This window comes from Haemaphysalis longicornis, unplaced genomic scaffold, assembly GCF_048455015.1.
Source record: "Haemaphysalis longicornis isolate Haplotype H1 unplaced genomic scaffold, Haemaphysalis longicornis Haplotype H1 scaffold_2, whole genome shotgun sequence".
In the NCBI taxonomy this organism is placed as follows: domain Eukaryota; kingdom Metazoa; phylum Arthropoda; class Arachnida; order Ixodida; family Ixodidae; genus Haemaphysalis; species Haemaphysalis longicornis.
This window is the reverse complement of record NW_027526295.1, coordinates 16238419-16266383: the sequence shown is the minus strand read 5'-3', so window position 1 is coordinate 16266383 and position 27965 is coordinate 16238419. Positions and strand designations below refer to the sequence as shown.

At 48.9% G+C, this 27965-nt stretch overlaps 1 protein-coding gene across 1 annotated transcript in view; it reads right to left on the bottom strand.

The window, feature by feature from the left end:
- LOC144168770 (pecanex-like protein 4) overlaps positions 1–27965 on the bottom strand; it is a 473206-nt gene that overhangs the window by 5563 nt on the left and 439678 nt on the right. Inside the window, exon 19 of the mRNA XM_077697735.1 lies at positions 601–750. Coding sequence (XP_077553861.1) covers positions 601–750 — 150 coding nt within the window. The remainder of the gene's footprint in view (positions 1–600; positions 751–27965) is intronic.

Sequence of the window (27965 nt, the reverse complement as noted above, 5' to 3'; positions counted from 1 at the left end):
AGGCCACCGTCACCTGCAAGAAAGCAGCTAACTGGGCAAAGGGCGAAAGAAAGCCCCCCTCCAAGAGATCCCGATCGAGGCTGGCTCGAGGCATTGCGCAATGAATTTAGATGCCCTGTCGGCGGCATTTGTGTGAGGAGTGCCAGCGTCGCCCCTTTTCACGGTACAAAATGGCCGCAGTGCCGCCGCCAGAGCATTCATCCAGCCATTGAAGTGAAAAGAGAAGAAAGTGCCTTTTCTTATGAGCCACGTGACCCACGGTGACCCCAAAAAATGTGCACCGCAGGGAATACTTTATCTAGTTCGTGCTCCTAATCCCCGTGGCAAATGAACATTGCCTGTGCTTCGGAGAAGCGCTGTACTCGGCCAGTGCTCTTCGAGCAGTAGAATATAGTATAATAGAATAGAAGTTTATTTCATGCTCTTTATAAGACATGACGGGGCGTGAGAAAAAGCTGCTGTGGATAGCTTGACGAGGCCTCTCCCTAGACGCTTCTATAAGCTGCCATCAAGGGCGGCATTGCCTGCTTTGGGTGCATCGCCTCTGCGGCCAATAGGTGACACAGGCCGATGAGTATGCTTCGGCAGTGTCGAGCGCACCTGTATGCTGTACCGCTCGTCATCGTCGTTTGCCAGGTAGAACAGCTCCAGTGACAGGCTCGCCCAGATTGACTGCACTGCCTGCGCACTCAGCCGGCCCAGGGAGAGAAGGTGTCGCCCGAGGCTCAGCCGCTCACTTCTGTACTCCTCCTGCGTGTCGCCGTCGATACCTACATTGAGGCAACGCAACGCATGCGGGTAGCATATGTCCATAGCTCTTATGTGCATACTGCTGTCAGCGGTTCTGTCGAAAGGTTCTCTAGGGTGCCGAGTGAAACCAATTCTTCCGGCACTTAAGCCTGATTACGGCGTTCGAAGGCGAAGGCCTCGCAAAACGTCATAACAGCTTCATAGCTGCTACATAGCGTTTGCGTTTCTTCATTCCATTTCGTTTGTTGTCTTTGAACGCGAACTGCTTCGAACGGCATCTTTTCTGCCACACCGCGTTGTGGCCATGGTTGTTCTTCAAAACTTTAAATGGAAAACTTGCTTTGTAGATTGGCTTCAGAACATTTATTAACTTGTCATACGCTATTTCAGGATTATTTTTCTTCACATCAAAACCCCAGTTTACTTCCGCTACATTTTGCCTAAATATAGAAACAGCATTTTCAGTTATAGGTTGAAAAGAACGGGTATTGCTAATATGTTGTCTGGACACTTTTGTAAACTACATAAATAAACCGGCAAATGGTCACTATAGCCAGTGACAGCTTAACTCTGCAGCGGCATTTCTCACATCAAAGGGAAGCTGTGCCCATCCGCAACCAATGGCGTCTCGCCGTTAGTGTAACGTCACTGACGAACGTTTGGAAGGAGAGCTACTTCTAATATGGTCGCACTTGCTTGCCGACCACCGTACCGCCGTCGCGTCGTCAAGCGTCGACCTTGTCGGGACCAAAGCGCTGTACGCGGGTTGCGATTGTGCTGTAGTGCATCAACAACGCGTTTGTTTCGGGATCGTTGCTTGTTTTAAATGCAGAGCATTTCAGTAACTCACGATGTCACCCGCGTTGGCGTCCGTAGTCCGCGTCCGCATCGCTCCCCCTACACTATATAAATACTTGCCGGCGCCAGGTTTTGATCCTACGACTCTGCGGCCGGAACGCAAGGTGCACGGTGCTCTACCAACTGAGCCACAAAGCCGACACAGAACGGAAGGTTACGAACGTGCCTTATATCCTTGACCACGGAGCAAGATATAAAGAGGAGCGCCGACTGTGGCCCAGAAAAAATCTTTTGCTCGGGCCGATAATGTCCACGCGCCGCCGGCCGCCCAGCTTTCCCTTTGCTCTCTTCCTCCTTCGTTCGCCCTCTCGTCGCTGTGCCTCTGTACATGGCTCTTCCCTTCTTCGCTCTCCCCAGAGGCATCTTTTCTTGCGCAGCGACGTCTGTCTTATGCCTGTCCTACAATACAGGAGGCATGCGTGCACGCGCGGAATTTAAACACCCGTGCGCGGCCGCACTAGACGGCGCAGATAATCGCACGCCGCCGCATACATGCCGATCGCTTATTCCCGAACGTTTAGTCTGACATTATGAATATCCACTAAAAATATTGTACTAACCCAGCACATGTAAGACGCAACTGAACGACGACGACTTCAGAAGCACCAAAAAATGAGCAAGAGTAATATGGAACGCCACAACACACTCTAGCGTGATTCTGCTTACGACGAATCGATGCAGCGCAAAGGTTACCCTCTGTTGTTATCCCGCTCTCCGGCCGCGTGCTTAATTATTTATGCTGCTTCTGCGCACGAACAACGCTTACGAGGGTCGCCCGGAGACTCCATCGGCAAACGGCAATGAGGCACATTTCTGTGCCAATGACTGAATTGGACGGCTGCCCTGGTGTATCAAGTGTACAAAAACACTGTCAGCTTGATAAGGAACCCAAGAATATCAAACGCATACTTCATTTTTACTCATGCCGCAACTTACCACCCGATGTTCACTGTCGCTCTACGGTCGTGTTATCTCGTCGATAACACCGCGGTCTCTAAATAAAATGCTGCGATTTGTATGGCTGCAATTTTTAAAGCAAAGCTTTTTACCTCTACCCCCCAAGGGTTCTTTCGCGACCGTTGGTGTCACCAGAAAACTCCAATGAACAAATAAAAGAATTTACTGGCATCGCCGGGAATCGAACCTGGAACTAATAGACTAACAAAGCGAGAGCCCGGTGTCTTACCGATTTAGCTACGAGCGCACGCGAAGACAGGGAAGACAGGTGGTGTACTCACCAAGCACATCTATCGGTTTACCCCTTGCATTCTCGCTGAATGCCACGTGAAAGCGTCACGCGACCACTCACGCCCGTCTAGCGGCCCTGTGCGCACATTACTCATGTGCTAAGAGTTACAGAAATTAAAGGAACCTCACACAAATGCATGGCATCTCACTTCTAGAACGCCAATGTGCTATAAAGACTGTGGCCTGCAGTGTTCACGTAAACAATCACAGCTCCTTGTCGTCCGCCCTCACGCCAAACCAAGGAATACATTCAAATACTCCTTGATGGCCAGGCTATGACTCCGAGCCCCAGCATCAAGATCCTGGGCCTACATCTCGAGGCTAACACGAAGAGTGACGTCTCCTTGCAGCGCCTCAAAAACAGCATTAATCAAATCATACACATGATCAGGCGAGTTGCCACCAAGAAGCGAGGCCTAAAGGAACCCGGTATCTTTCGATTAATTGAAGCTTTTGTCCTCTCGAGAGTTACTTAAATCAACCCCCTGTCTTCTTCTCTACAAGGAAGATGTAGAGATGCTTTATATAATCATTAGAAACGCGGTCTAGCACGCCATTGGTCTTCTCATGAGTACGTCCACTCAGAGGCTGCTTAGCACGGGGCTCCACAACACGGTGAAAGAGCTGATAGAAGGCCATCTTTCTAACTAGAAGGTCCGACTCAGAACTGCGATGGGTAACCACATGCTTCACCAGATTGGCTGGGCAGCCCAGAATGTCACTCCGCTTGACGTACTCCCAGACACTTGGCGACTAAAACTAAAGATGCTCCCTTTGCTTAGAAATATGAACCCCTCACATGACGAGGGTCACCGAAAAGCACGGGCTCAAGCGCTAAACACCACCCTCAGTGGGGACATGCACAGACGCCTCCAAACATCGAGGGCAGCAATATGCCATGATTGTGGCTACCTCCAGAACCAACCTCCTTGCGTGTACCTCGCTTAGCACCCAAGAAATGACAGCAGCAGAAGAGGCAGCCATCACCTTGGCTCTCGCTCAACCAGGGGTTCGGAGGGTAGTCATCTATTCCCAGCAAGCTTACTGGAATTACCAGTAGGGTTGGGTGTCCTGACCTGCACGGCGCGTGCTAAAAAACCACTCCCCAAACGGTTCCATTTAGCTCATTTGGACACCCCCTCACGCTTCAATGGAGGGCAACAAATACGCCCACCCAACAAGCCTGCGCTTTTACCTCCCGTGCTATGGAGCTGCACGAGGGCAGTCACCCGCTTGTCACGTTCAGGGAGATAACCCAGCATTATCGCCTTCTGAGACAGACCGTACCTTCGCCTTACCCTGACCTTTCCAGAGAACAATAAACTACCCTACGGCTCATACAATCCGGGCTCCTTCCCATAGCCTACGCGAAGTCTCTTAATGTATCCGAATCGCTACGACGCTGAATGTAAATTTTGCTCAAAAGTAGGAACACTCCACCCCGTAATCGGCGTGTGCGACTTTAGCCCTGAGCACCCTCCTCTCTTTCCGTCAACTACGCAACAAGAGCAATGGGAGATGCTGCTGTCCAGGCCCTCTCTAGGTACCCAGCTTCAGCGGGTGGACAGAACACAGGCCGCGCGGACTGCATATGGGCCCCACAGAAGAAGGAATCACTCCCAGGGCTGCACTCTGGGTTGTTCAGAAATCTGAACAGAAGTATTTCTTCCTCCTCCGCCTTTTCTGCCGCAAATCTCGTCGCCTCCGTCCGCGGCGCAGAGACGGAGAAGAAAGATCGTCTAACACCGGGTTGGAACTTACTTTAATTTTATAAAAAAAGTTTCCACTGTTGTGCTACACCAATACAACTCAACCAAATACCATTCATGCTTCATGCATTGATTTAACCTTAACAAGAATATCTCTTTGAAGTAATAAATGGCGCGGTTAAGTGCATTTCCCTTCTCTCTGGTTTTGCTATTTGCAGAGCGATGTGAGTTAATTTAAGTGACCTCGCATGGGTAATCGTTATGTGTGCCGTTTACAGCTTTGCTTTCCAACCACATTCACGGGGTGGATTGGCGCGATTTTTTTTGGGCTACCAGGGTTCCCGGCGTTTTTTTTTTCCGTTAAGCGGCTGATCAGCAAAACAACCGGCTCGTTAAACCTTTTTTTTCGGCGAGTTATCGCGAAATGAAGGCTTGTGAGAAGACCGCACTGTCAGGGACTTGATCTTGAGCAGATTGCTACGTCGCGGGCAGTCGCGGGTGATGTTATCGCATTTCTGTTCTTTTCTGATGAGCGTGTAAGTGCCGGCCCGTGTTCTAGGCGCACTCTGTTTTGGACGCAAGTTGCTGAACTGCGAGAAAGCTAAGGGAACTTTTATAATCGCCAGTGATCAGAACCAGTTGCTCCTTTCACCTTTTGTAAAACCTGTTAAAACACACCCAAATTGGTATTCCCAAATTTACAAAACGGAGCCACATTTTCGGCAAGCACCGCGCAAAAGGTAGTGTTTGTATAGCAGCCATATGTTTGTATGTGGTCTCTATATTTTGTTTTCCCGCCATGCAAACCAATCCTTAACGTATATTTGCCGTACGGCCACTCAATTCCTTCGGGTCCGAGTTACCCGGAAGGTGCTGTCGAACAAGTTAATCAACTGTGCGAAGGAGGCGCGCAATGAACGCGAAGCGGCGCCAAAGCAGGCCCAAAGCAGTCCGTGCCCAAAACTACCGTCGCCGAAGCAGACGACAGAGCCGACGGAATGCGTTCCGCCAACTCGCCCGCCGGCGCACGGGGAACGCCGGCCGCTTAGCCGCCGCCGGCTAAGGTCCCTTTCGCTGCGCCATCTACATTGTGCTCCGCGAGTTATGGACATTAAGAGCCCGCCGGAGAGAGCGAAGTCGGCGCTCCTGTTTATCTTGACTCATTCAACCGTCGGCCAGAGGTGCGCCCTCTCCCCCGCATCCTCCTCACCTTCTCTCCGCTCGCAACGCCCTCTCTCGCCGCGTTCGGTTCGGGCGCACAACAGGTGGGGACGTGCGCAACACCCTCTCTCGCCGCGTTAGGTTCGCGCGCAAGAACAGGTGGGGATTGGATTGGATTCGATTGGATTGGCTTGGCTTGGATTTGGATTGGATTGTAATAAAGTGGATTGTGTTGCGTCATAGCCGCGCCACGTTGCGTCATAGCCGCTCCACGTTGCGTCATAGCCGCTGCAGGGGGTTCACGGCACGTTTCACCATCGACTTCATCGACAATGTCTACGCTGGAAGACAACAATTACAACAACAACAACCAATACGTAATCCATACGACTTGCAGGCGCGCCCCCCCGCAGAAATGCTCTGCATATAATCGTGCCCCTCGCGAGGGGGATGTTTTTTGTGTAAGTCTTTGCAGTGATTTGTACACCAGGAAATTGTGGTGTCTGTTTTTGTGCGCACCGTCGTCACCAATAAACCGAAAATATCAAGGCTGCACTATTGCCTGGGTGATTGTGGAGAGTGTTTTCGCGTAACGCAATCTCTCTAAGGGAATAATATGAGTGGCTCTCTTCTACGACAGTAGCGGTGACCAGTTGCAAGGGTTATTTTTTTGTGCTGTGAACGAACGCTGCGCCCGGTGTTGAGCACTAGCCCTACGTAGTTTGTTCCCGTCTGGCCTGACGCCGTGCAGTGTTGTGCTCGCGTGTGCGGCGTGGTGTTTTCGTCGCATACGGGCAGCTGGCCGTACAACTTTACGCGTCATTAAGTATCGGGTTATACTTGACTTATAACAGCGGACGGTACCGTTCATTACTAATTGGCATCGGTAGCGCATGTTGCTCTGCCTGTTCGAGGTACAGACGGAGCAACAATGTTTTTTTTTTTTACCTGATGTAAGGAAGCATGATTACAGCATTATTGGAGAGACGTGAGAAGAACGAAACGTTCGCGCACAGTCGTCTGAGACTGCATAGCTTTACAGCAAAAAAAAATAGTATGAACGAGCGCGAATGTTGATCACGTAATCAAATGCAGTGACTGGATTTGTGGCTGCTTGTAAGAGGGTAACTAAACAGTCGCAGTGTGGTATTGCTTGATATTGAATTCAGTCATTGCAGAACGCTAGAAGTGTGTAGCCCCGCGCCAGGACTTCACGTGTTTTCGATACATTGCCAGAACTGCTCATGTGCGCTGCGTTTTATGCGGTGTTCGTCTGTATATATATATATATATATATGTATCCGTTGCTAATCAAAGCGGCATGAAAGAAACTGAACGCGTGGACTGAGCTCAAATTGCCTTGTATTGTGTCTGCAGTGTTGGATTTTCTCAGAAGTGCAAGCTATTAAACTTGGTTTAATATAGCTTCATGTATTTCGGATTTCAGAGGACTAAACCAACAGTTCATCTTGGCATTGTCTCTCAGCAGAGTTTTGTGATGGCCTTCACCATTAATAAAAATTTGTTAATTGCAGTTCTGCTTCATATTGGTGGCTGCGGATTAATGCTTACATTCTTGTGCTTCTTCACTGAATATTTTACGGAGTTTTACACAGAGTTTACATTCAAGTTAAAAGTATTTACAATGTTTAGTGGCAGATAAACCATTGTTATTCTATAGGGTGGGGCAAATGTTTGAGAGACTTCCCATAGCACTTTAGTTCATTTTGATTCAACACCTTTTCCCCACACTTACATATTTCTATATACATGCACGATATCAGCTATCATGTTGCCGCAACTATCCTTTATTTCGTTCGACAAGGCTGTCTTGAACTCGAATGGATGATTTATAAATCGCAATCGCAAAGAGAGAGAGAGAGATTGAGGGAGGGATAGAGAGAGAGAGAGAGAGAGAGAGAGAGAGAGAGAGAGAGAGAGAGAGAGAGAGAGAGAGAAAAGAAAACCACAGTGCCACAGGGGATGGTGACATTAGTGGGATAGGTTTCATAGAGTGGCTGAAGGTTGTTTAGGTTGAAGAGCTGTTGTAATAATTGCCAACACTTCTGTAGCAGATAGAAATGGTTTATGTCACCCCTTAAGAGTACCATGTCACTGATTTCCAAGCACACACTGTTGCTTCTGGTTATACAGCTGTCGTAAGAATAGAAAACAACAATGCAGCATATCAAGATGGTTTAACTTCAACCCTTCGGAGTGTCATGGTGCTGCTTTTCAAACGCACTTTTTTGTTCCTGGATGTAAAAATTAGAGAAAAGTTCGCTTAGCAGGTTGCAACGTTTAGAGGTTACGACTTTAAGGTGCCTGCTGTGTCAGTGCTTCGCAAGGGTGGGTTGTTGATTCTCGCTAGGAAGCTACGCAAGAATGAAAGGCTCTTATACGTCAAAATAAATTCAGGCCTTCATGCTCTGAAGTCGCTGCTTCTCATGCACACACTGTTGCTTCTGGCCGTGAAGCTGCGATGAGAGTTGAAGACACTCGTGTAATATGTTAAAATGAATTCAGGCCTTCATGCTGTTAAGTTGCGGCTTCTCATGTACACACTTTTGCTTCTGGCCAAGAAACAGCGGTGAGAGTTGAAAAGGAGTAGCTCCATACTTTATTTCTGCCCATGGAATGCCTACTGCTAGATCAGCCCTCAGGCCTGGCCGCAAACTGCTCAGACCTATTCTGGACTGGCAAATGAGAGAGAGACAACTTTATTACACAATAGTGTGAGAGTGGACCACTTGTTTTCTTGCAACTGCAGGTGATTTTGCCAACTCGAAGATGCATAGCCCACTGATTCTGCAATTGATTGTCTTTCAAGGAGCACTAAAGGCAAAATAAATTTGTGTTTTAACTGAAATATCATACGTTTCATAGCTCTCGCAGACGTTTTTTCTGACTCACAATGACTTGTTTGCTGACAATTGAACCTGACGTTTCCGTCTACTATATCCCGTCCATTTTTGCAATGTGATTGCACTCAGTTTTATTTTGTCCGTTTCTGTTGTATGTATGCACCAGGGGTAAGCAGGTACAGTAGGCTCTGATGCTGACCGGCATGCATGCATCTTTTGGCTGTGCTTGTATACAAGCAAGGCGAAATGTTTCAACAAAAATTGAAACAACGCTAGCCGCTTGGACTGAGGCATCCTGCTTTATGTTTGGTAGCTGAGCTTTCCGCATGAGTAACTTCCCACATCAATTAATTTACGTTTTCATGTGCCTGACGCAGTGTTAGCTTCAAAAAAATGTTTCGGCAAAATCCACCAATCCTGTGATGCACCATTCAACACTTGTGATGTCATGAAATGAAGTGTGGGAAAGTGTTTGGGGCGGTGATACCTGTTTTCATGCTGATTGCTTTTTATGTAATGAAAAGACTCTGCTGCTGCTGTGAGTGGTATGTTTGTGTTCACGACACTCTTCTACTACTTATACAGGCCAACTTGCTTTTACACTTCAGTACACCTTTATGGCATTGTGCTTTCCGCCATCAGAGTCAAAACCACTGGCATCGCTGCTACTGGTGCATGGTTAGATGTGCAGATATTACAATCTTTTCTTCAGCTAGTGGTATAGTTATCTTTCTGTGGTGTTGAAATGTATCGAAGTACTCTGTTGCTATTTCATAAGACACTGCTTTTCTTGCCATTGTTTTAGGTCCTAGATCATTAAGTCTTGAGAGCAGACAGGGATGGGTGTCACCAAGGCCCAATTCCGCCAAACAATATTTTGGTAGCCTTTAAAAAGGCTATTTCATCATGGTGATGGTGGAAATGGTGAAGTGCTGATGGTGGCAAACACCAGAGACGTTGCCGACCCGCTGCAGTCCAAGGATGCGGGGTCAATCCCAGACACGGTGGCTGCTTTTCTGATGGAGGCGAAAAGCGAAAACGTGCGTGTGTCAAGATTTCGGCGCACGTTAAAGATCCCCAGGTGGTCGAAATTAATCCAGAGCTCTCCACTACAGTGGACCTCATATCCCAGGTGTAGCTTCGGCGCGTTTAACGCCTCCAACCAAAGCGGTTGGTGCTGTAGGAAGCAGCTGTGCCATTGGAAGTGCTGTCGTCGTCGTTTTCAAAGTTCATCAACAGGCCGAACACCTGAGATGTCGCTGTCAGAAGCGGTGGCGTCGTCGGAAGTGCTTTCGTCGTCTTCCTCAGGCGTGATGACGATTGGGTCAATGTGGTCAGTACTGCACGTCACTTGCTGAAACGTTTCCTCAAGTGTTTGCCCATGCCTCACAGCCTCCCGCCAATGTTCGGCTGTGACTTCTGCGACCTTATCCTTTAGCAGCTGTTCCACATGCGCAATGTTGAACGTCGTGTTGGCTGCTGCCACAGCGTTCTTAACTTGCGCCCAGATCAGTTCAATAGGATTGAACTCGCAGTGGTAAGGCGGCAGCCTTACCACAATAAAGCCTGCCTTCTGTGCAGCCGTGCCAACTCGGTAGCTGATGAAGCGTGGCTTCACACGAGCAACTATTTCCAGCAGCTGCTTCTTGGTCAGGCCGGCATCGTACTGGACACCTTTGCTGTCCAACCACTCTGAGATCATTCCCTTGAGGGAATTCGTCGTTGGCACTGCCTCGTTCCGCCGTGAGTGGTAGGAGGCATTGTCCATCACTATGACGCTACCAATCGGGAGCCTCTGCAGCACACCGTCAAACCAGCCTTCGAAGCGGGGGCCGTCCATTTCTTCGTTGTAGTCCCCTGTCTTTTTGCCACGGAACACGTCGAGACATCCATCAACGAAGCCATCTTTGCTGCATATGTGGGTGACAATGACCCACTGACCTTTACCTGACGGCTGCTTCAGTTCCGTCGTCAGGCCGCGCCTGAAGGCGTCTGCACTGGACTTCACACTGGTGTCAGTCCACACAGTCGAGGTCGTGTGTCCTGCCGTCACCCAGGTCTCGTCCAAGTAGAAAATTTGCCGAATTTCCGCTCGGTATCGCCGAATGTCACGCAGGTACTTGTCATGTCACGCAGGATGCCTTCCCGAGCAAGCAGCAAAGAGTTCCGGCTTCTATTCTCCCGCTTTAACCCGATGTCTCGAAGTAGACGACGAACAGTCCATGGCTTCAGCGACGGGTGACCTGTACGCTCCGAGAACTCCTTTGTTATCTTTGCCACCGTCGGTATTTCGTTGCGGCGAAAAAAGCCGCCCACGCAGGACCTCAGCGCGTTCAACGTGAAGCTGTCGTTCAAGGCACTGCGTCGCATCTTCTCGGAATTCCGCGGGCGTTTGCGAGACGGCGTTGACAACACTCTACCAGTGGCTTGTGCCTCCTTATTGACCGCAGACACGGTCCGCGCGCGAATTTCGAGCATATCGGCGATAAATGCGGCAGTATCTTCTACGGTAAATTTCGGCTCCCTGACCCGCCAGAACTCGTAGCAGTGAAATATCATTTTCCGCGTTGTGCTGTCGAGCACGTTGCCGCTCTTGTTCTTACTTAGGGTCCTCGGTGTAGCGGTTGAAGCTCCACCAGACTCACCAGGCAAGGAAGAATCGCACGCCGATGTTACCACGCGGGTTCCGTCACGGAAGAAAAGCCACGCAACGCACTCACAGAGCCGATGAGGGGACGCGCGATGCAAGTGGTGATGGCGGCACAGTATGCATGCGCGAATGCGTCAAAAACCTAAATTTTACGGTACATTTCGTGCCCGCAGAAGCTCAAATCGCTTGTGGGGGGGTCACGGCAGACTCAGGATGCTCACTCAGGGGTAACAATAGAAGAGGCAACTCTTTTGACAAAGACAAAACCAAAAACGAAACACCATATACACATCACTATAACAAGATGCACATTCGCACTCATGAAAATTCACAAAATCTCCAATTTTTGAAGTTCACACACATGTTGATAAGAGTTACAGAATATAAACGAATGAGGTAAAAAAACAAATAAAACAACTGAATGGACAGAAGGAGCTGCTCGAAATAGATCATACTGCTTCTACCGGATAACACACTGTCAACGACACTCCATTACTTTACATATTTTAACCAATGTTTAATTTGAGATTTCGCCTTAATTATTGAGCATAACCTTTCTATGTCCTCGGGCAACTGATTGAAATAAAAAGGAGCGTAGTATTCTCGGCACCGTTTGCCATAGTTTGTATACATTCTAGGCAATTCGTAACGGTCTGTTTTGCGTAGCACCCTAGGCTTTTTTACTACTTTTTTATAACGAGTACAAAAGAAGTTTTGCAAACGTACTACTTGATTACATAGATCAACAAAAGAATCCACACCGGCAATGTACGTTTTTACCCCTTTATTCAATGTTTCGAGGTCAGTACCATATAATATGTTACTAGATATTCCATCCAATGACTTTCCGATTCTGTGTATTCTGGTGTGTGTGCAGGAACCATTGACTGAAATTCCATATCACAGAATAGACTGCCCTTGGGCCTTAAAAACCAGCCGGCGCAGGTTGAGAGCGGAACTAAATTTTAGGTTATATACCTGGGCGGACACGGTTCTGAGGCGTTTGATAATGTATTCAACGTGAAGCACCCAGGACATGTGCTCGTCAAAATGAACACCCAGGTTCATTTCACTGTGGATGAAAGCTGTAGCGGGAAGAACGAACAGTCTTTACAATAATCAGAATGCAACCCAATAGATCCGTTACGTATTATTGTCTTATGCGGGTTTCTAAAGCAAATTAACGTGGTTTTGTTCTTGTTTAAAAATATTTTATTTTTATCCAGCCATGTTACTACTTTGGTTACATCATTTTGAAGTAGCTCTATAGCCTCATTGTAAGATTCCTGTGACAAGATTAGTGCCATGTCATCTGCGTACTGAAGGAGTTGGGCATTCAATTGAAGGTTTGCAATATCATTAACATAAATGTTAAATAAAAGAGGTCCGAGCACGGATTCTTGTGGCACTCAGTATTTAACATGCATGAAGGCGCTATGCACGTTTTTAACACCCACTACTTGAATGCGATCAGCAAAATAACTGGTAAAACATTTTTGGTATGGACCGCGGAAATCTATATTTTCTAGTTTGTGCAGCATTATATTTTGGTCGATGGTATCGAATGGTTTAGTTAATTCTAAAAAAAGTCCAACTACTATTTTGTTGTGATCTATATGCTTGTTTACATAGTCGCTGCATTGTTCTAGCAGATCAGTAGTAATAATTCCACTCCTGAGGCCGTATTGCGTTGGACTTATAATAGAAAATCTATCACAGAAAGATGTCATGCTTTTATTAACAAGTTTTTCCATTATAAGGGATAATTTTTCATTATTAACAGGGATTATTGAAATTTGAATTTAATTATTCTTGTCCTCCTTCCGGCCAGCTTTATGAATGGGCCTAATCACCGATACCTTCATGCCCTGGGGAATTACACCAGTTTCAAAGCTCCCGTTTAAAATAAAAACAAGCAAGTCCTTAAATTTACAATAATTATATTTTATGTCTCGTAGACTCAATCGGTCGTAACCTGGCGGTTTAACTAGGGAAAGTGTATCAATAACCTTCCATAGCTCATTTCCATCGACTGACGGCAGGTAGGCAGAATTCGAAAGAGTAGGGCCAATATATGACAAACCCGACACCACACTAGACGTTTCCTTCAACTTTTCCAAAGAAGCTTCAAAAGTTTCTTTAAATGAATTCGCGATAGTCAATGGGTGTTCCGGAGCAAAAGTATTCATTAAACTATCATCTAAATTTTTTTGCCTTGGCTTGTCCATGAGATCATCTAAAAGACCACACGTTTTTCTCATATTATTTGTACACTTGCCATACTCTGCCACAAAATATTGCTTTTTACTTAGCCGTAGTTTTGCCGTCAGCCTGTTACGAATTATTCGATATTCTTGGTGCAGGAGTAAATCAGATAGATTATTTTTACATCGCTTCTACAGCCTATATTTCTCGTGCGCCAATTCCAGTATAGGCATTGTAATCCATTTTTCTGTGGGTTACGACTTCTGAGTTTCACCTTTTTAGTTGCGAGGGAAATAAACGTGTTATACTGACTTATCAGCTGATCATAAGCCGCTACATGGTCCGTGACTGATAACAGAGACCAGTCATATTTCTGTATGAGTGCATCCATTATTTTGTTATCAATGTAGTCAATAAAATGAGCTGAATCAGTATCCACAGACTGCGTTGATAAGACACACAAGGCCGTAAAATAATTATGAGCTACTTGTTTACGCACTACAGTGGCTAAAGTTTCAAACTTGGAACATCTGGAAGCTATGTGGTCAATACACGACTGAGTTAATCGCGAAGCCAAGATTTCTTCCCTAGTGAACTTGTATATAAGGCTTTACATGCTAAAACCAGCCAATAAATCTAAGTAATCCGAGGTTCCTCTTTTCCGTGGGTCACTGATATCAATATTAAAATCCCCTGGTTTTCGTCAGGTTTTCATGGGTTTTTGGGTTTTCGTGGGTATGTCGTGGGTACTTTTTCTCAAAAACACTGAAAATTCCTCAAAGAATGAGTGGAGGTCTGAATTCGGAGGCCTACACACAGCAACAATAACAAAACTAGCCTCAGGCTTGCTTACAGTGAAAGCAAGTACCTCAGCACTTTTAAACTTGCAGCTAATTGTTTCCGCCAGCCATGCTTCTTTTATAAATACCATTATACCCCCTCCCTTTCCGCCGGGGCGACATAAAGAGTATTGGTGGAAACCCTGTAGCGCATGCGTAGTACATTCACAATCTGTGAGGTGAGTCTCAGTTATTAAATGCATCCAAGTAAGTACGCGTATCCTGTAAATAAACATTCAGAAAATCCCAGTGTTTCCTAAGACTTCGAACATTAATACAGTAATACCTCGTTAACTCGAAATCGTAAAAACCAGGGAAAATTTCGAGATAAACGGATTTTCGAGATGAGCAAAGTTGCGCTAATCGCCGGGAAAAATGAGCGCTCTTCAGAAAAATCACTACTACTTACCGGCTCTTCAGCGGCAGTTTCTAATCTTTCTTCTCGTGCAGGTTTAAAAGAGAAAAAAAAATAACATACAAGAGACTTGAACCGGCTGGCTTTTGCCGCACTGCCATTTTATTTAGCATAGAAAAACTGCCTAATGCTCGTCTGCTTTGCGGTCGTACTCGGGCACAAAGCGAACGAGACAAACTACGCCAAGCGTGGGCAGAGGGCCTTTTCTTTCCTCCATGGCAGAGGGCCTCCCTGCTCAGCGCATGTGTCACATGACGTGCCACAGGGTTGCTTGACAAAGTTCATATGTCGCTGGGCTGAGACTTCGCGCACTTCGCGTTCGCGGAAAGCATCGACGTATGGCAGGCGCGGCTAAATAAGACAAAAAAATCGACGGACTTCAGGCGTGGCAGCATCGCGCGAATCTTGTGAAATGGTCCGGCGGCGGAATTTTCGTTCCACTCCCAGTCAAGATTTCGACTTATCCGCAATCCGACCCAAAAATACTTCGAGATAAAGGGAAAAATATACATGGGACGTATAGGAAAATGTTCGGTGCCGCGGAAAATTTCGACTTAGCCGATTTTTCGAGATATGCGAGTTCGAGTTAACGAGGTATTACTGTATGTACAAGGTCTAGCAACGGCCTATTGAACGTGTCGCTGAATACCAGTCTACTTTCTGTCCATTCTTTGAAGCAGTCAACTTCACTGAGCATTCCTAACTTAGTTTCAACAAGTCCATTTCGCTTTGTATTCTTACTGTCTTTAATCCCTCAGTCTTCTTCATCAGACCGTTTCCATTTCTAACCCATGTGAACTTAAATGACTTTGGTCTTGGCAACCTGCCTGGCTTGCCAAAGTAGATGTTTTGTTTCAGGAGCAAAGTGCTCATTAACAAATATTTTTTCCGTTTTCCTTGCGTTACGCTTGTCAAACCAGCTGTCCCGTTGAGCTTGTCTCTCAAACTTCTTAAACGTAGGAACCTCAAACGTCTCTCAAACGTAGGAACTAATGCACGCGTAACTTACCTCGAATTTTTTTAAAGGAAAACTGCTAAGAACATTCTGTTATGCAGCAATGTGCATTTAAAAAATGAAAACAATTACATACATTTCCTAACTCTAATTTCTTTTTTGTGGCATATTCGCATTTCTTTTTTTTCTGCCGCACCACCTTTTCTATAATGTTTTTTTAAGTTTGTGCGTACCTTCTAACTAAATTGTTATTCGTGCCGTAAAAATTATTCGATATTGATATGATTCCCTTCTTGGTAGTGATCATTTACATGCAAAAAAACATTGTCATTACGGAACTACATTCTAAATCGCGGAAGTCCCCCAAGGCGACCGCCTCACGCCCATGGGCGGAGCTTCTCCTGCAGAGTTACCCTGTCAACAACTATAGTATCGGCGCTAATTACTCCAGATTTCACCCTTGCTCTGTCTATGTTCGTAATAAACAGATCTAGTAACAGAAAAATTTTGCCTGATGCAGGTTGGTAAATCAATACCATTTGAAAACTCAGTTGCCTGTATTAACAACTCAAAATGTATTTTCGAAACATCATTACTTAACATGTTAATGCTTATGTCCCCTCCACATACTAGGTCTAATTGCTTTTCGCGGAAGTATGAAAGTAGACATTCAAAGAAACTAATAAAGGCTGTGACTGAGCCCAGTCGAGGACGATAACACACTACAAAAAGGGTGCTTCCTGAACATACAGATAACACTTCATAGTCGCACGTGCATACTGTAAATAACGGTAGCAAGTCCGGTTCCCAAATATTATTAGACAGCATACAAACACCACCCCTTGGACCATTATCGCGGTTTAAAAAAATGTTTGGTACATAGGAAGACGGATAAGATCACAATTATTTTTCGACCAAGTTTCAGTTACAATAATTACATCCAAAGATGTATCTAACTGCTGCAAAAATAAAGTTAGTGCATTTCTTTATTTGTGATTGACTGTGGGTTAAAATGAAGAGATTTGAAAGAGTTTGCAAAGGCTGGCCCAAGCATTTTTGAAAACTTATTAGGATTCACGTAGGACTTATGGAAAACAAGTGCCATCTGGTGTTTCTTTTACGCACAAAAATCTAGAAGTGGTCAGACATCTAGGTAAGCTAGCAACATCACGGAAGTCATAGATAGGTTTCGTTGGATGCCTTTCAGCCTTTTTCACCAGGATTTTGTTATTTCTATGCCAGGCGTACTTGTAGTCGTTTACTTTTGCCCTACTAAAGTCATACTAAAATTAAGGCTGATGATGCACTAGCCGCAAAATGCCGACCGCGATCACAGACCCGAGCGAACACATACGGTTCCCTTCGATCACCGAGCTGCAGCAGAACACCCGGGCAATTCGATGCGGAGTGAGCAGATCATGCCTCGCAAGGACGTACCACTACAGGGCTGCCATCGTCAGCAAATGGCGCAGTGCAAGGACAGCAGTAGCGTTCGAGCTACTCGACACCATCCCATGTTGAGCGAATACGGAACGTCTCGGCCGCAACACCCAGCCAGCTCCAAGAGACTGCAAGAACATCAACTAGTGCTACAAATTAACAACCTCCACTGAAGGGAATTCTCCAAGAGGAAGCCACTACTCAAGCCGAGTTGGAAAAGCTCGCCCAAGAAGCAGGAACGGCTCGAAGAAACGGAAGCGCGGCATACCGCCCTCCTCAAGCGACTCCGCGCTGCACGGCGGGAACAGCCGTACACCGGGCGACCACCTGCAAAAAAGAATTCAGCTGCGGCAACCGTGCAACCAACGGGCCTGGCACGGCTGCTTCAAGCACAAGAAAAACACTACCAAGCACAAGAGCAACATTTCCGGCGTCAACATGAGCACCTTCAGCGGCTTGTCGCGTCCCGCGCTTAGCTGCATCTAAACACCGTAAAGCGCAGTAGGCAAGACAAGGGACGAAGGGGACACGGACGAACGCTAACTTACAACTGAATTTTATTAACAACACGAAAACATATAAATAGGAAAGATTATCACGCTAATATGACCACGAAAGGTTGCAAAGCCACCTCGCCATGCAGGCATAATCAGCAGCGTCCATCCAAGAAGGCCAGCTCCTTCGAGGTCAAAGATATGGACGTCGTGCTTACGCAGTCACCAATCGTCTGCATTTCCGCTGCTTCGATAATCTCCCGCGTGCGCTGATCAGAGTCTCGAAATAGCACAGTGCATGCATCGAACAAGGGTTCACACTCGCCACCCTCATGGCAATGAATTGCCAGATTGCCCTCCTTTCCTTTCTGCACTTTGTTGTGGTGCTGCCGCAGGCGTGTGTTGAGGCATCGACCTGTTTGACCAATGTACGCTCTTTTACAGGAGAGGGGTAACTTGTAGACAACACCTTCCGCGCAATGCACGTACTGGTTTTTGTGGTTGACGGAGCATTTAGTCTTTCCCTTTCTCACGGGGAACGTTCCGCTGCAGAGACTGGACAGCTTGTCAGGGGCGGACATGATAACTTTCACGGTGGCCTTACAACCAATTCTTTTCAGGTTGTGTGATAAGCCGTGCATGTACGGGATGACCGCTACCTGTTGGTCCTTTTCATCCCGTACATGCACGGCTTATCACACAACCTGAAAAGAATTGGTGGTAAGGCCGGCGTGAAAGTTGTCATGTCCGCCCCTGACAAGCTGTCCAGTCTCTGCATCAGAACATGCCCCGTGAGAAATGGAAAGACTAAATGCTCCGTCAACCACAAAAAAAATTCCCCCGCATTTCCCCGAGGGGGCGAATGTGAAAGTGCGAATGCACGGTTGTCGGCCCGCTTGCGGCGCTTGCGCTCGGCCCCCGCAGCCCACCGCCTCGCCGCCTTCTCTTCCATCTCTTCCATCGGGTTTGTAGTATCACGTGTACACCACGCAGTTATCAAGCCGCTATAACGCCGCTGAGTCGCCAACGCGCGCCGCTGACGACGTAGTTTGAATGCGTTAAAGATATAAGGCGGGTTACTCACACTGATATCAGCGTGGCGTCCGTGGCTTCGTCGGTAGAGCGTCGCGCTGCGGCCGCAAAGTCCTCGGATCGAAACCTGGCGCCGGATGCTGTTTCTTTTTTAAATATAGAGGAGCACTGCGGACGCCGCCGCCGCCGCCGCCGCCGCCGCCGGCGGTGGATGGTTTGGGGTCGCTTATAAAGTGCATTCGCACTTAAAAACCAGTACGTGCATTGCGCGGAAGGTGTTGTCTACAAGTTACCCCTCTCATGTAAAAGAGCGTACATTGGTCAAACGGGTCGATGCCTCAACACGCGCCTGCGGGAGCACCACAACAAAGTGCAGAAAGGAAAGGAGGGCAATCTGGCAATTCATTGCCATGAGTGTGGCGAGTGTGAACCCTTGTTCGATGCATGCACTGTGCTATTTCGAGACTCTGATCAGCGCACGCGGGCGATTATCGAAGCGGCGGAATTGCAGAAGATTGGTGACTGCGTAAGCACGACGTCCATATCTTTGACCTCGAAGGAGCTGGCCTTCTTAGATGGACGCTGCTGATTATGCCTGCATGGCGAGGTGGCTTTGCAACCTTTCGTGGTCACATTAGCGTGATAATCTTTCCTATTTATATGTTTTCGTGTTGTTAATAAAATTCAGTTGTAAGTTAGCGCTCGTCCGTGTCCCCTTTGTCCCTTGTCTTGCCTACTGCGCTTTACGGTGTTTAGATGGAGTACCAACTAGCTCGTACCCATACGTTGTTAGCTTAGCTGCACGGCATTTAGCCTGCTACCCGGCATTCATCTCCACCTGTTGCTCGTGGGACTATCAGGAACTTGGTGCGTGACCGTCAATAAATCTCCCAACTCGAAAATTAATGTTTGCACTTGCCACTCGTTTGGCTTCAGGGGTACCTAGATATAGCCCAGTCGCTAAGTTGGAGGCTGCTAAGCCGACCGCATCAATGTCGGATCAAGTTGATCTTCATTTGGCGGCGCAACAGACTCGTCTCCAGCTTACTTGGAATGGGCGTCTACTCCTTCCTCACCTAATTACGAGGTTCCTACCATTCCAATCAATCTTTCCGCAAACTCACATCCAGGACGCCGTCGAGCTCGAACATGCACTGTTCGCTACCGCTATGGTGATCTAGCATAGTTACGTACACAGATGCCTCCTTCTCATCCAAAGACGCACGCAGGGTCACCGTAGTTGTTCCTCCTACACAGCCGCCCTTGCAGAAGAGATACTCGGGCGTTACTTCCGCCCTGTCTCTGCAGGCTCAAGCAATACCTGGCCTGTGTTGCCATCGCTGGGCGTCAGACATCCACTAACAAGCAATAAGAAATCCGCCAGATTCCGCTAGATTCTAAAACATATCCGCTAAATTTCCCGCTAGGGCCTATTTTATTAGAAAAACAGTGAAATCTCGTATGATAAATACCTTTATCATTCTTAGAATCTCCCCCAAACTACGAGAGCTGAAATGACATATAAAAGAGTCTTCCAAGGAGTCTAACTAGAACACTTGAGGCTTCAGTGTGGCGGTGGTCGTCATTTGTCAACCTCATCACAGATGAGGCTTAAAGTTATAAATGTTCACACTGATGAAAAAAACAGAACTCACAGGTCAACAAAAAACAAATGGAGGTCTTCGTCGCCGCTGTCGTCGTCTGATACCATCTCTACAGGAACGCTGGTACTTGTTCAGGGACCAGAAAGGTGACTTGGTTGCACATACGTTGCCGATGTCCCGATGGCACTAAAAACTGCCGCGGAAAGTTTGTAATCAAAACAACGTTTCTGGTGTCGCTTCAGCTCCGATCTTACGACGAGGATGGCCTTTGTAGTTTCAGGCTTCAGCTTGTTCGGCAGCTTGAATTTTACTATGTTAAGCTGACTAAACGTCCTCCCTACTTCGACATTAGAATACGGCAGCACGAGCATCGACATGGCAAATCAGGCCAGCTCGGCGAACAGGTTTTCGCCGCAGGCGGCCTTATAGGAGTGAACTTCACACCAGAACGACTGCGTGGATGATATTTGCTTCCAGTTCAGGAGGGTGATTTTGCTCCACTGGTTTTGAATTTTTTCTATTGGGGGACTGCTATTGCTTCCAGCAGAGGAATCAATGGCTCCTTCATGACGCAAAAAGCGTTTTCAATCGATAAGAGTCATGTTTCCTGGAAAACTGTGATGTTGTAGGGAAGTCGCTGTTTGATTTGATCTACTAGCGCTGTAATAAACCTTATGCAGCTTTCTCGCATCACAGCTTCATCTGCGGGAGAGAACCCGTCGGTCTTCTGAGCTTTGACGTTGTCAACGTACGTCTCAAACAGGTAGCCAAGATATGGCTTGGGGTTCAAGTGGTCCTCAAGTCTGCACGTCAGAACGTCAATCTGCTCTGTCGGAATTACGACTTTTTTAACCAAGCTTGAAAGCAAAGTCATAAGGTCTTTCTTACAGGGCGATTTTGAATCGGTGCACTGCGTGAAGTATTCGCCAGAAATCCGCTATGTATGAAAATGGCCCGTCAAAAAATTCACTAGCCGCTAGACTAAATTTTTCCCGTCAAAACAAAATGAAATCCGCCAGATTGAGCGGAAAATCCGCTAAATTGGCATCACTGTAACTGACGCAATCCTATCCTTAGCCACTCCTGGTAACCACATGGTCCTCAGCCACAGTCAGGATGCTCTCCGCTTGTTCCAGGAGCAGACGCTTCCCATCAATATTGCCGCGAACCATACATTGGGTTTGTTTATTTGTGTTTTGCTTTTGTGTTTTGCTTATCTCTGCGCCAAGGGAAGCGCGTGTTCCATTCTTTCTTTCTGTGCCGCATGTGTTATCTGTCGTGATAGCGACAGCATTCCGATCTAACGTGAACAGCCCAGAATAATCTTCTTGGATCTACTAGGTTCTCGATGTGAATCGACGTTTCGAGAACCACGCGCGCCGAAAGATAAAAAGCCTGCAGTGCGGGCGCCGGAGCATTCGATTCGACGACACTCGCCTGTGCAAGTCACTTTGTTGACCGCTGCTTCGCCGCCTCTGTATTCTTTTGAGTTGTTTGGGGAGCACAAGTTCGCTCCAATAAACGTGTTTCTCATTCAAGACAACTGCATCGTTCTTGTCTTCGCGACATCTGGTGGAGGTGCTGGGTACTAAGTCTTTATGCCCTCTACGACATCTCGAAGCCGCCAAGCCAGTCCAACCAGAGAAAGCCCCCGACTGCAAGGATTGCTACCCGAGTTCGGTCTTCTGCCAGAAGGGCCCAAGAGAAGGAACGCTGCAACCAACACCATGGTGCAAGAAACAACGTCGCCAATCATCCTGCAGCAGCCCCGAGAACCGCCATCGTTCAGGGGAGCCCCCGCTGAAGACCCCGAAGATTGGTTGGAGAAGCTGGAGCGCGTCCGCATCTTCAACAGGTGGGACGACGAAGAAACTTTCCGGCATGTCTTCTTTTACTTAGAAGATGCTGCTCGAACTTGGTTCGAGAACCATGAGAGCTGTTTGACCGACTGGACTCACTTCAAAAGGGAGTTCCTTAAGACTTTCACTACCGTGGTGAGAAAAGAGCAAGCTGCGCTTTTGCTTGAAACTCGAACGCAGCACCCCAACGAAGGAGTCATGATTTTCGTTGAGGACATGAAGCGACTTTTTCGTCGTGCGGACCCTGAAATGACCGAGGAAAAGAAGCTCAGGTTTCTAATGCGAGGAGTGAAGCAAGAGCTTTTTGCTTGTCTAGTCCGTAACCCTCCGAAGACAGTGGCGGAATTCGCGTCTGAGGCGGCCGCGATGGAGAAGACGCTAGAAATTCGAACGAGGCAGTACGACCGCCCTGTCAACGCGCTGTTCTCGGAGACCATCGGTGCCGCAAATGGAAGCTCCGATACATTGCGAGAGACCATCCGAGCAGTGGTCAGGGAGGAGCTTCGGAAGCTTTTTCCAACGACGCCGCAACCTCAAGTGGCTTCCCTGACCAACGTAATCCGAGAAGAAGTCCAAAACGCACTGGGAATTTCTACGCCATCGGAAGCACCCCGCGAACCATAAGCCATGACCTACTCCTCGGCTGTTCGTCAACCCCGCCCTGCTCCAACCCGTCGTCAAGAGGCCGAGCCATACCGCCGTCCAATGCCGCCCGCCCGACGCCTTGTAGACCAATACCAGACGCCAAGGAAGACCGACGTGTGGCGAACGCCCGATAATCGCCCGCTGTGCTACCACTGCGGAGAGGCCGACCACATCTACTGTCGCTGTCCCTACAAGAGGCTCGGTTTGCGAGGGTTCTCCGTCGACGCCCCACGCCCCGGATACGGCCAGCGCCCTGCTGAGATCGAAGAATACCTCTCCAACACCAACCGAGGACCAGCCCGCTTCAACCGTTCACCGTCGCCCCACCCGTATCAGTCACCGAACCGCCGCAGCACTGCTGACTTCTCACGTGGAAGGTCCCCCAGCCCACGCGGGGGAAACTAAAAGCAGCAACTTCGGGAGGTAAAGTTGCACAACGGCAGAAAAATGAAAACCCTCCAACGACGCAGCGACTCGCTGAAGACCATCATTCACGACATGCCCTCAACCCGACGACCCGACCTAGCCCTAACGAGACTCCTGAACACGACGACAGCTACACGGCGCGACGCGTACCCGACCTGACCGAGACGTCCGTTGAGAAGACGACGACAACGACGATGCACAGTGCCCGACCGGCAACACGTACAAGCAGAGATACGACGCCCCGACGAACCCGGAACTCGAGGAAGACTGCATCTGACGTCAAGGTGTCCATCGACGGCTTTGACGTATTCGCCCTCGTAGACACGGGAGCTGACTATTCGGTAATGAGCGGACCATTTGCGTCTAAACTGAAGAAAGTTATGACCAGATGGGACGGTCCGCACATACGCACAGCAGGAGGCCACCTCGTGACGCCAAGTGGAACGTGCACATCGCGCGTCACCATAGACGGCACAACGTACCCTGCGGCGTTCGTCATTCTGCCTAACTGCTCCCGCGACGTAATTCTTGGAATTGACTTTTTGATGGACAACGGTGCAATAATCGATCTGCAGACCAAGTCAATAACTTTTTCCCCCAATCACTCCATGACACCGGAACCGAACCCCGAACGACGTGCTGCTGTAAGGATTGCCGATGATCATGTCACCCTGCCACCCCGCGCAAGCTTGATGGTCGCAGTCTACTGTGAAGATGCTGCTCCTGACGTCGACGCTATCGTAGACACCGATCAAAGGGTGCTTCTCAACCATGGTGTGTCGGTCGCAAGAGGCATTGCGCGCTTCAAGGAACACCAATCCCACATTTTGGTTACGAATTTCACCGAGGAGTACCAGCATTTAAACAAGGGCGCGGCAATTGCATTCCTCGAAGAAGCGCAAGAAGCAAGTGACGTGATCGCGGTCGCAGACTTTGAACGCACACCCGTAGAAACCTTCAAGCTCCCGCAGCCTTTCGACGTGAATCCGGCGCTACCGCAAGAACAACGGAACAAGTTATTGGCTTTGCTGCGTCGCTATAGCGAATGTTTTTCGTCGAGCGCAAAACTACGTCAGACCCCTCTAGCGAAGCACCGAATAATAACCGAAGATGGAGCCCGACCCACCCGACAGTCACCGTACCGCGTCTCTTCACACGAACGGGAAGCCATCCGGACTCAAGTCGACGACATGCTGAGCGACGACATTATACAGCCCTCGAAAAGCCCCTGGGCTGCGCCCGTCGTACTCGTAAAGAAAAAAGACAGCACATTAAGGTTTTGTGTTGACTACCGGCGACTGAACAAAATCACGAAAAAGGACGTGTACCCCCTCCCCCGAATCGACGACGCCCTCGACCACCTCTGCCACGCGAAGTACTTCTCATCGATGGACCTGAAGACTGGCTACTGGCAAATTGAAGTAGACGAGAGAGACCGAGAGAAGACTGCATTTATAATCCCAGACGGCCTATACGAGTTCAAGGTGATGCCGTTTGGGCCGTGCACAGCACCAGCGACGTTTCAGAGTCATGGACAATGTGCTAGCAGGCCTTAAGTGGCACACCTGCCTCGTATACCTCGACGACGTAGTGGTATTCGCCCGGACTTTCGACGAACACCTTGCAAGGTTGGAGTCTGTACTCGAGGCCATTCGTACGTCGGGGTTGACGCTGAAGCCTGAAAAGTGCCGTTTCGCATACGGGGAACTCAAGTTCTTGGGCCACGTCGTCAACGCCGGGGGAGTCCTACCTGACCCGGCAAAAACTTCAGCCATTGCGAACTTCCCAAGGCCGAAAGACAAGAAAGGCGTGCGAAGATTTCTCGGGCTGTGCGCATACTACCGGCGCTTCGTCGCAAACTTCGCACGCATTGCAGAGCCACTCACGCGCTTGACAAAAGATAGCACCCCTTTCAGCTCGGGAAACGACTAAGAAAAAGCATTCTGCGAGCTGCAAAAACGCCTGCAAAGACCGCCCGTGCTCGCTCATTTCGACGAAAATGCCGAAACGGAAATGCACACGGACGCCAGTGATATAGGCTTGGGTGCCGTCCTTGTCCAAAAGCAAAGCGGCTGCGAAAGGGTAATCGCCTATGCCAGCCGTGGTCTGTCGAAGGAGGAGAAAAACTATTCTGCCTCTGAGAAAGAGTGCCTGGCTATTATATGGGCGATTTCAAAATTTCGTCCATACGTGCATGGAAGGCCATTCAAGGTTGTAACAGACCACCATGCGCTGTGTTGGCTCGCCAATTTGAAGGACCCCTCTGGCCGTCTTGGGCGGTGGAGCTTGCGCCTGCAGGAGTTCGACGTTACAGTCGTTTATAAATCCGGCAGGAAACACTCCGACGCCGACTGCCTGTCCCGCGCCCCCGTCGACCCACCACCACAAGACGCTGACGAAGACAGCGCGTTCATCGGGATCGTGACGGAGAGCGACCTAGCAGCCCAGCAGCGTGCCGACCCCGACTTACGCGTCATAATCGAGTACCTAGAGGGATGCAACGTTGCCGTTCCGAGGACCTTGAAACGCAGCTTACCAGCATTCAGCCTGAGAAACTCCGTCCTCGTAAAGAAGAATTTCAGCCCCGGAACAAGAGCGAATTACCTTCTCGTCATCCCCGCGGACCTTCGTGACGAAATTTTGGAAGCGTGCCACGACGACCCGTCTTCCGGACATCTCGGCACAGCGCGCACTATTGGAAAAATCAAGGCGAGGTACTACTGGCCCGGCCTTACCTCTGACGTCACCCACTACGTCCGGAGCTGCCCTGACTGCCAGCGACGAAAAAAGCCGCCGACAAGACCCGCCGGACTTCTGCAACCGATCGCCGTCCCATCGAGACCATTTCAACAGATTGGAATGGACCTTTTAGGCCCGTTCCCTACGTCACGATCACAGAACAAGTGGATTGTCGTAGCGACAGACTACATGACGCGCTATGCGGAGACCGCCGCTCTTCCGAGGGGGACTGCACAAGAAGTGGCAAAGTTCTTTATAAGCCAAGTTGTGCTGCGACATGGAGCCCCGGAAGTCCTAATCACCGACCGCGGAACGGCATTTACTGCGGAGCTGATGCAAGGAGTATTACGCTACAGCAACACGGATCACCGAAGAACGACGGCGTACCACCAAACGAACGGACTTACAGAACGTCTGAACAAGACAATCGCAGATATGCTGTCAATGTACGTTGACGTTGAACATAAGACTTGGGACGAAGTGCTCCCGTATGTCACGTTTGCGTACAACACGGCTATCCAGGAGACGACGCAGCTGACGCCGTTCGAGCTTGTCTACGGTAGAAGGCCAACTACGATGCTCGACGCCATGCTTCCGCACGTAGAAGACGACGACCTCAACGCCGACGTCCACGGATATCTTCAACGTGCGGAGGAGGCCCGCCAGCTCGCTCGAGTTCGTATAACGGACCAGCAGCTGGTGGATGCGGGCCGCTACAACCTCCGACGCCGAGACGCCGAGTACCAACCAGGGGATCGTGTGTGGGTTTGGACTCCCATCCGACGACGCGGACTCAGTGATAAGCTCCTGCGACGGTATTTCGGACCCTACCAGATTCTACGACGTGTCGGCCAACTTACCTACGAGGTGATCCCCGATGGTGATTCCGGAACATAACGACGACGCACGCGGCCCGAAGTCGTTCACGTGGTTCGCTTAAAATTTTTCTACGGACGATAACGAATTTTATTTTTATTTTCGGACTGTCGCTTATGTTAGCATCGGGTCGATGCACTCTTAGAGGGGGGGTAATGCCGCGAACCATACATTGGGTTTGTTTATTTGTTTTGCTTTTACCGCCCGGCTGCGCCGGTCTGTGTTATCTCTGCGCCAAGGGAAGCGCGTGTTCCATTCTTTCTTTCTGTGCCGCATGTGGTATCTGTCGTGATAGGGAGAGCATTCCGATCTAACGTGAACAGCCCAGAATAATCTTCTTGGATCTACTATGTTCTCGATGTGAATCGACGTTTCGAGAACCACGCGCGCCGAAAGATAAAAAGCCTGCAGTGCGGACGCCGGAGCATTCGATTCGACGACACTCGCCTGTGCAAGTCACTTTGTTGACCGCTGCTTCGCCGCCTCTGTATTCTTTTGAGTTGTTTGGGGAGCACAAGTTCGCTCCAATAAACGTGTTTCTCATTCAAGACAACTGCATCGTTCTTGTCTTCGCGACAATATGATGCGTACACTCCACACTCATCTGGCCAAAGACACTGCTACTAGCTACGTGCTTGACTGGGTTCCTGATCATGCAGGCGTTACGGGCAACGAGCTGGCGCATCAGCTCTCCCGTGCTCCGTCCCAACCGGGAGACTCGGAGACGCCCTGGCCCTTTCCACCCACCCACGCAAGCGCGACAAGCCCGTCTCGATCGACGCCAGACTGTGCAACAGTTAGTCTGGGATAGGCAGACTCTTCCCGTCTCCTTCTAACCTGTTACCCGAGGCAGATGCTTGCCTTATCCGGTAAGCTCAAACGGACAGCGTTCCAACCCCACACATACTACGTCGACTACAAGGCCATCGCAGCGCTGCACGTAGGTCTAAGTGTTCTGGCTTTCCAAATACGCCGCATGTTCTTTGGGACTGTTCTGATTGGCAACCATCACTCGCAAGTCATCTTAAATCACTTTCACCTACTCCTTCTTCTCATCAAGACTGGCTCGCGCATCCAGGGGGAACAGACCGGGTGGCCTGGTGGCCAGCTTTGATGGCTCCCGTTCATCAGGTTCTCCCGTCTGTATAGATATGTTTTTCCCTTTCAGAACCCCGTAATTGGGGGCCTTTTCCTTT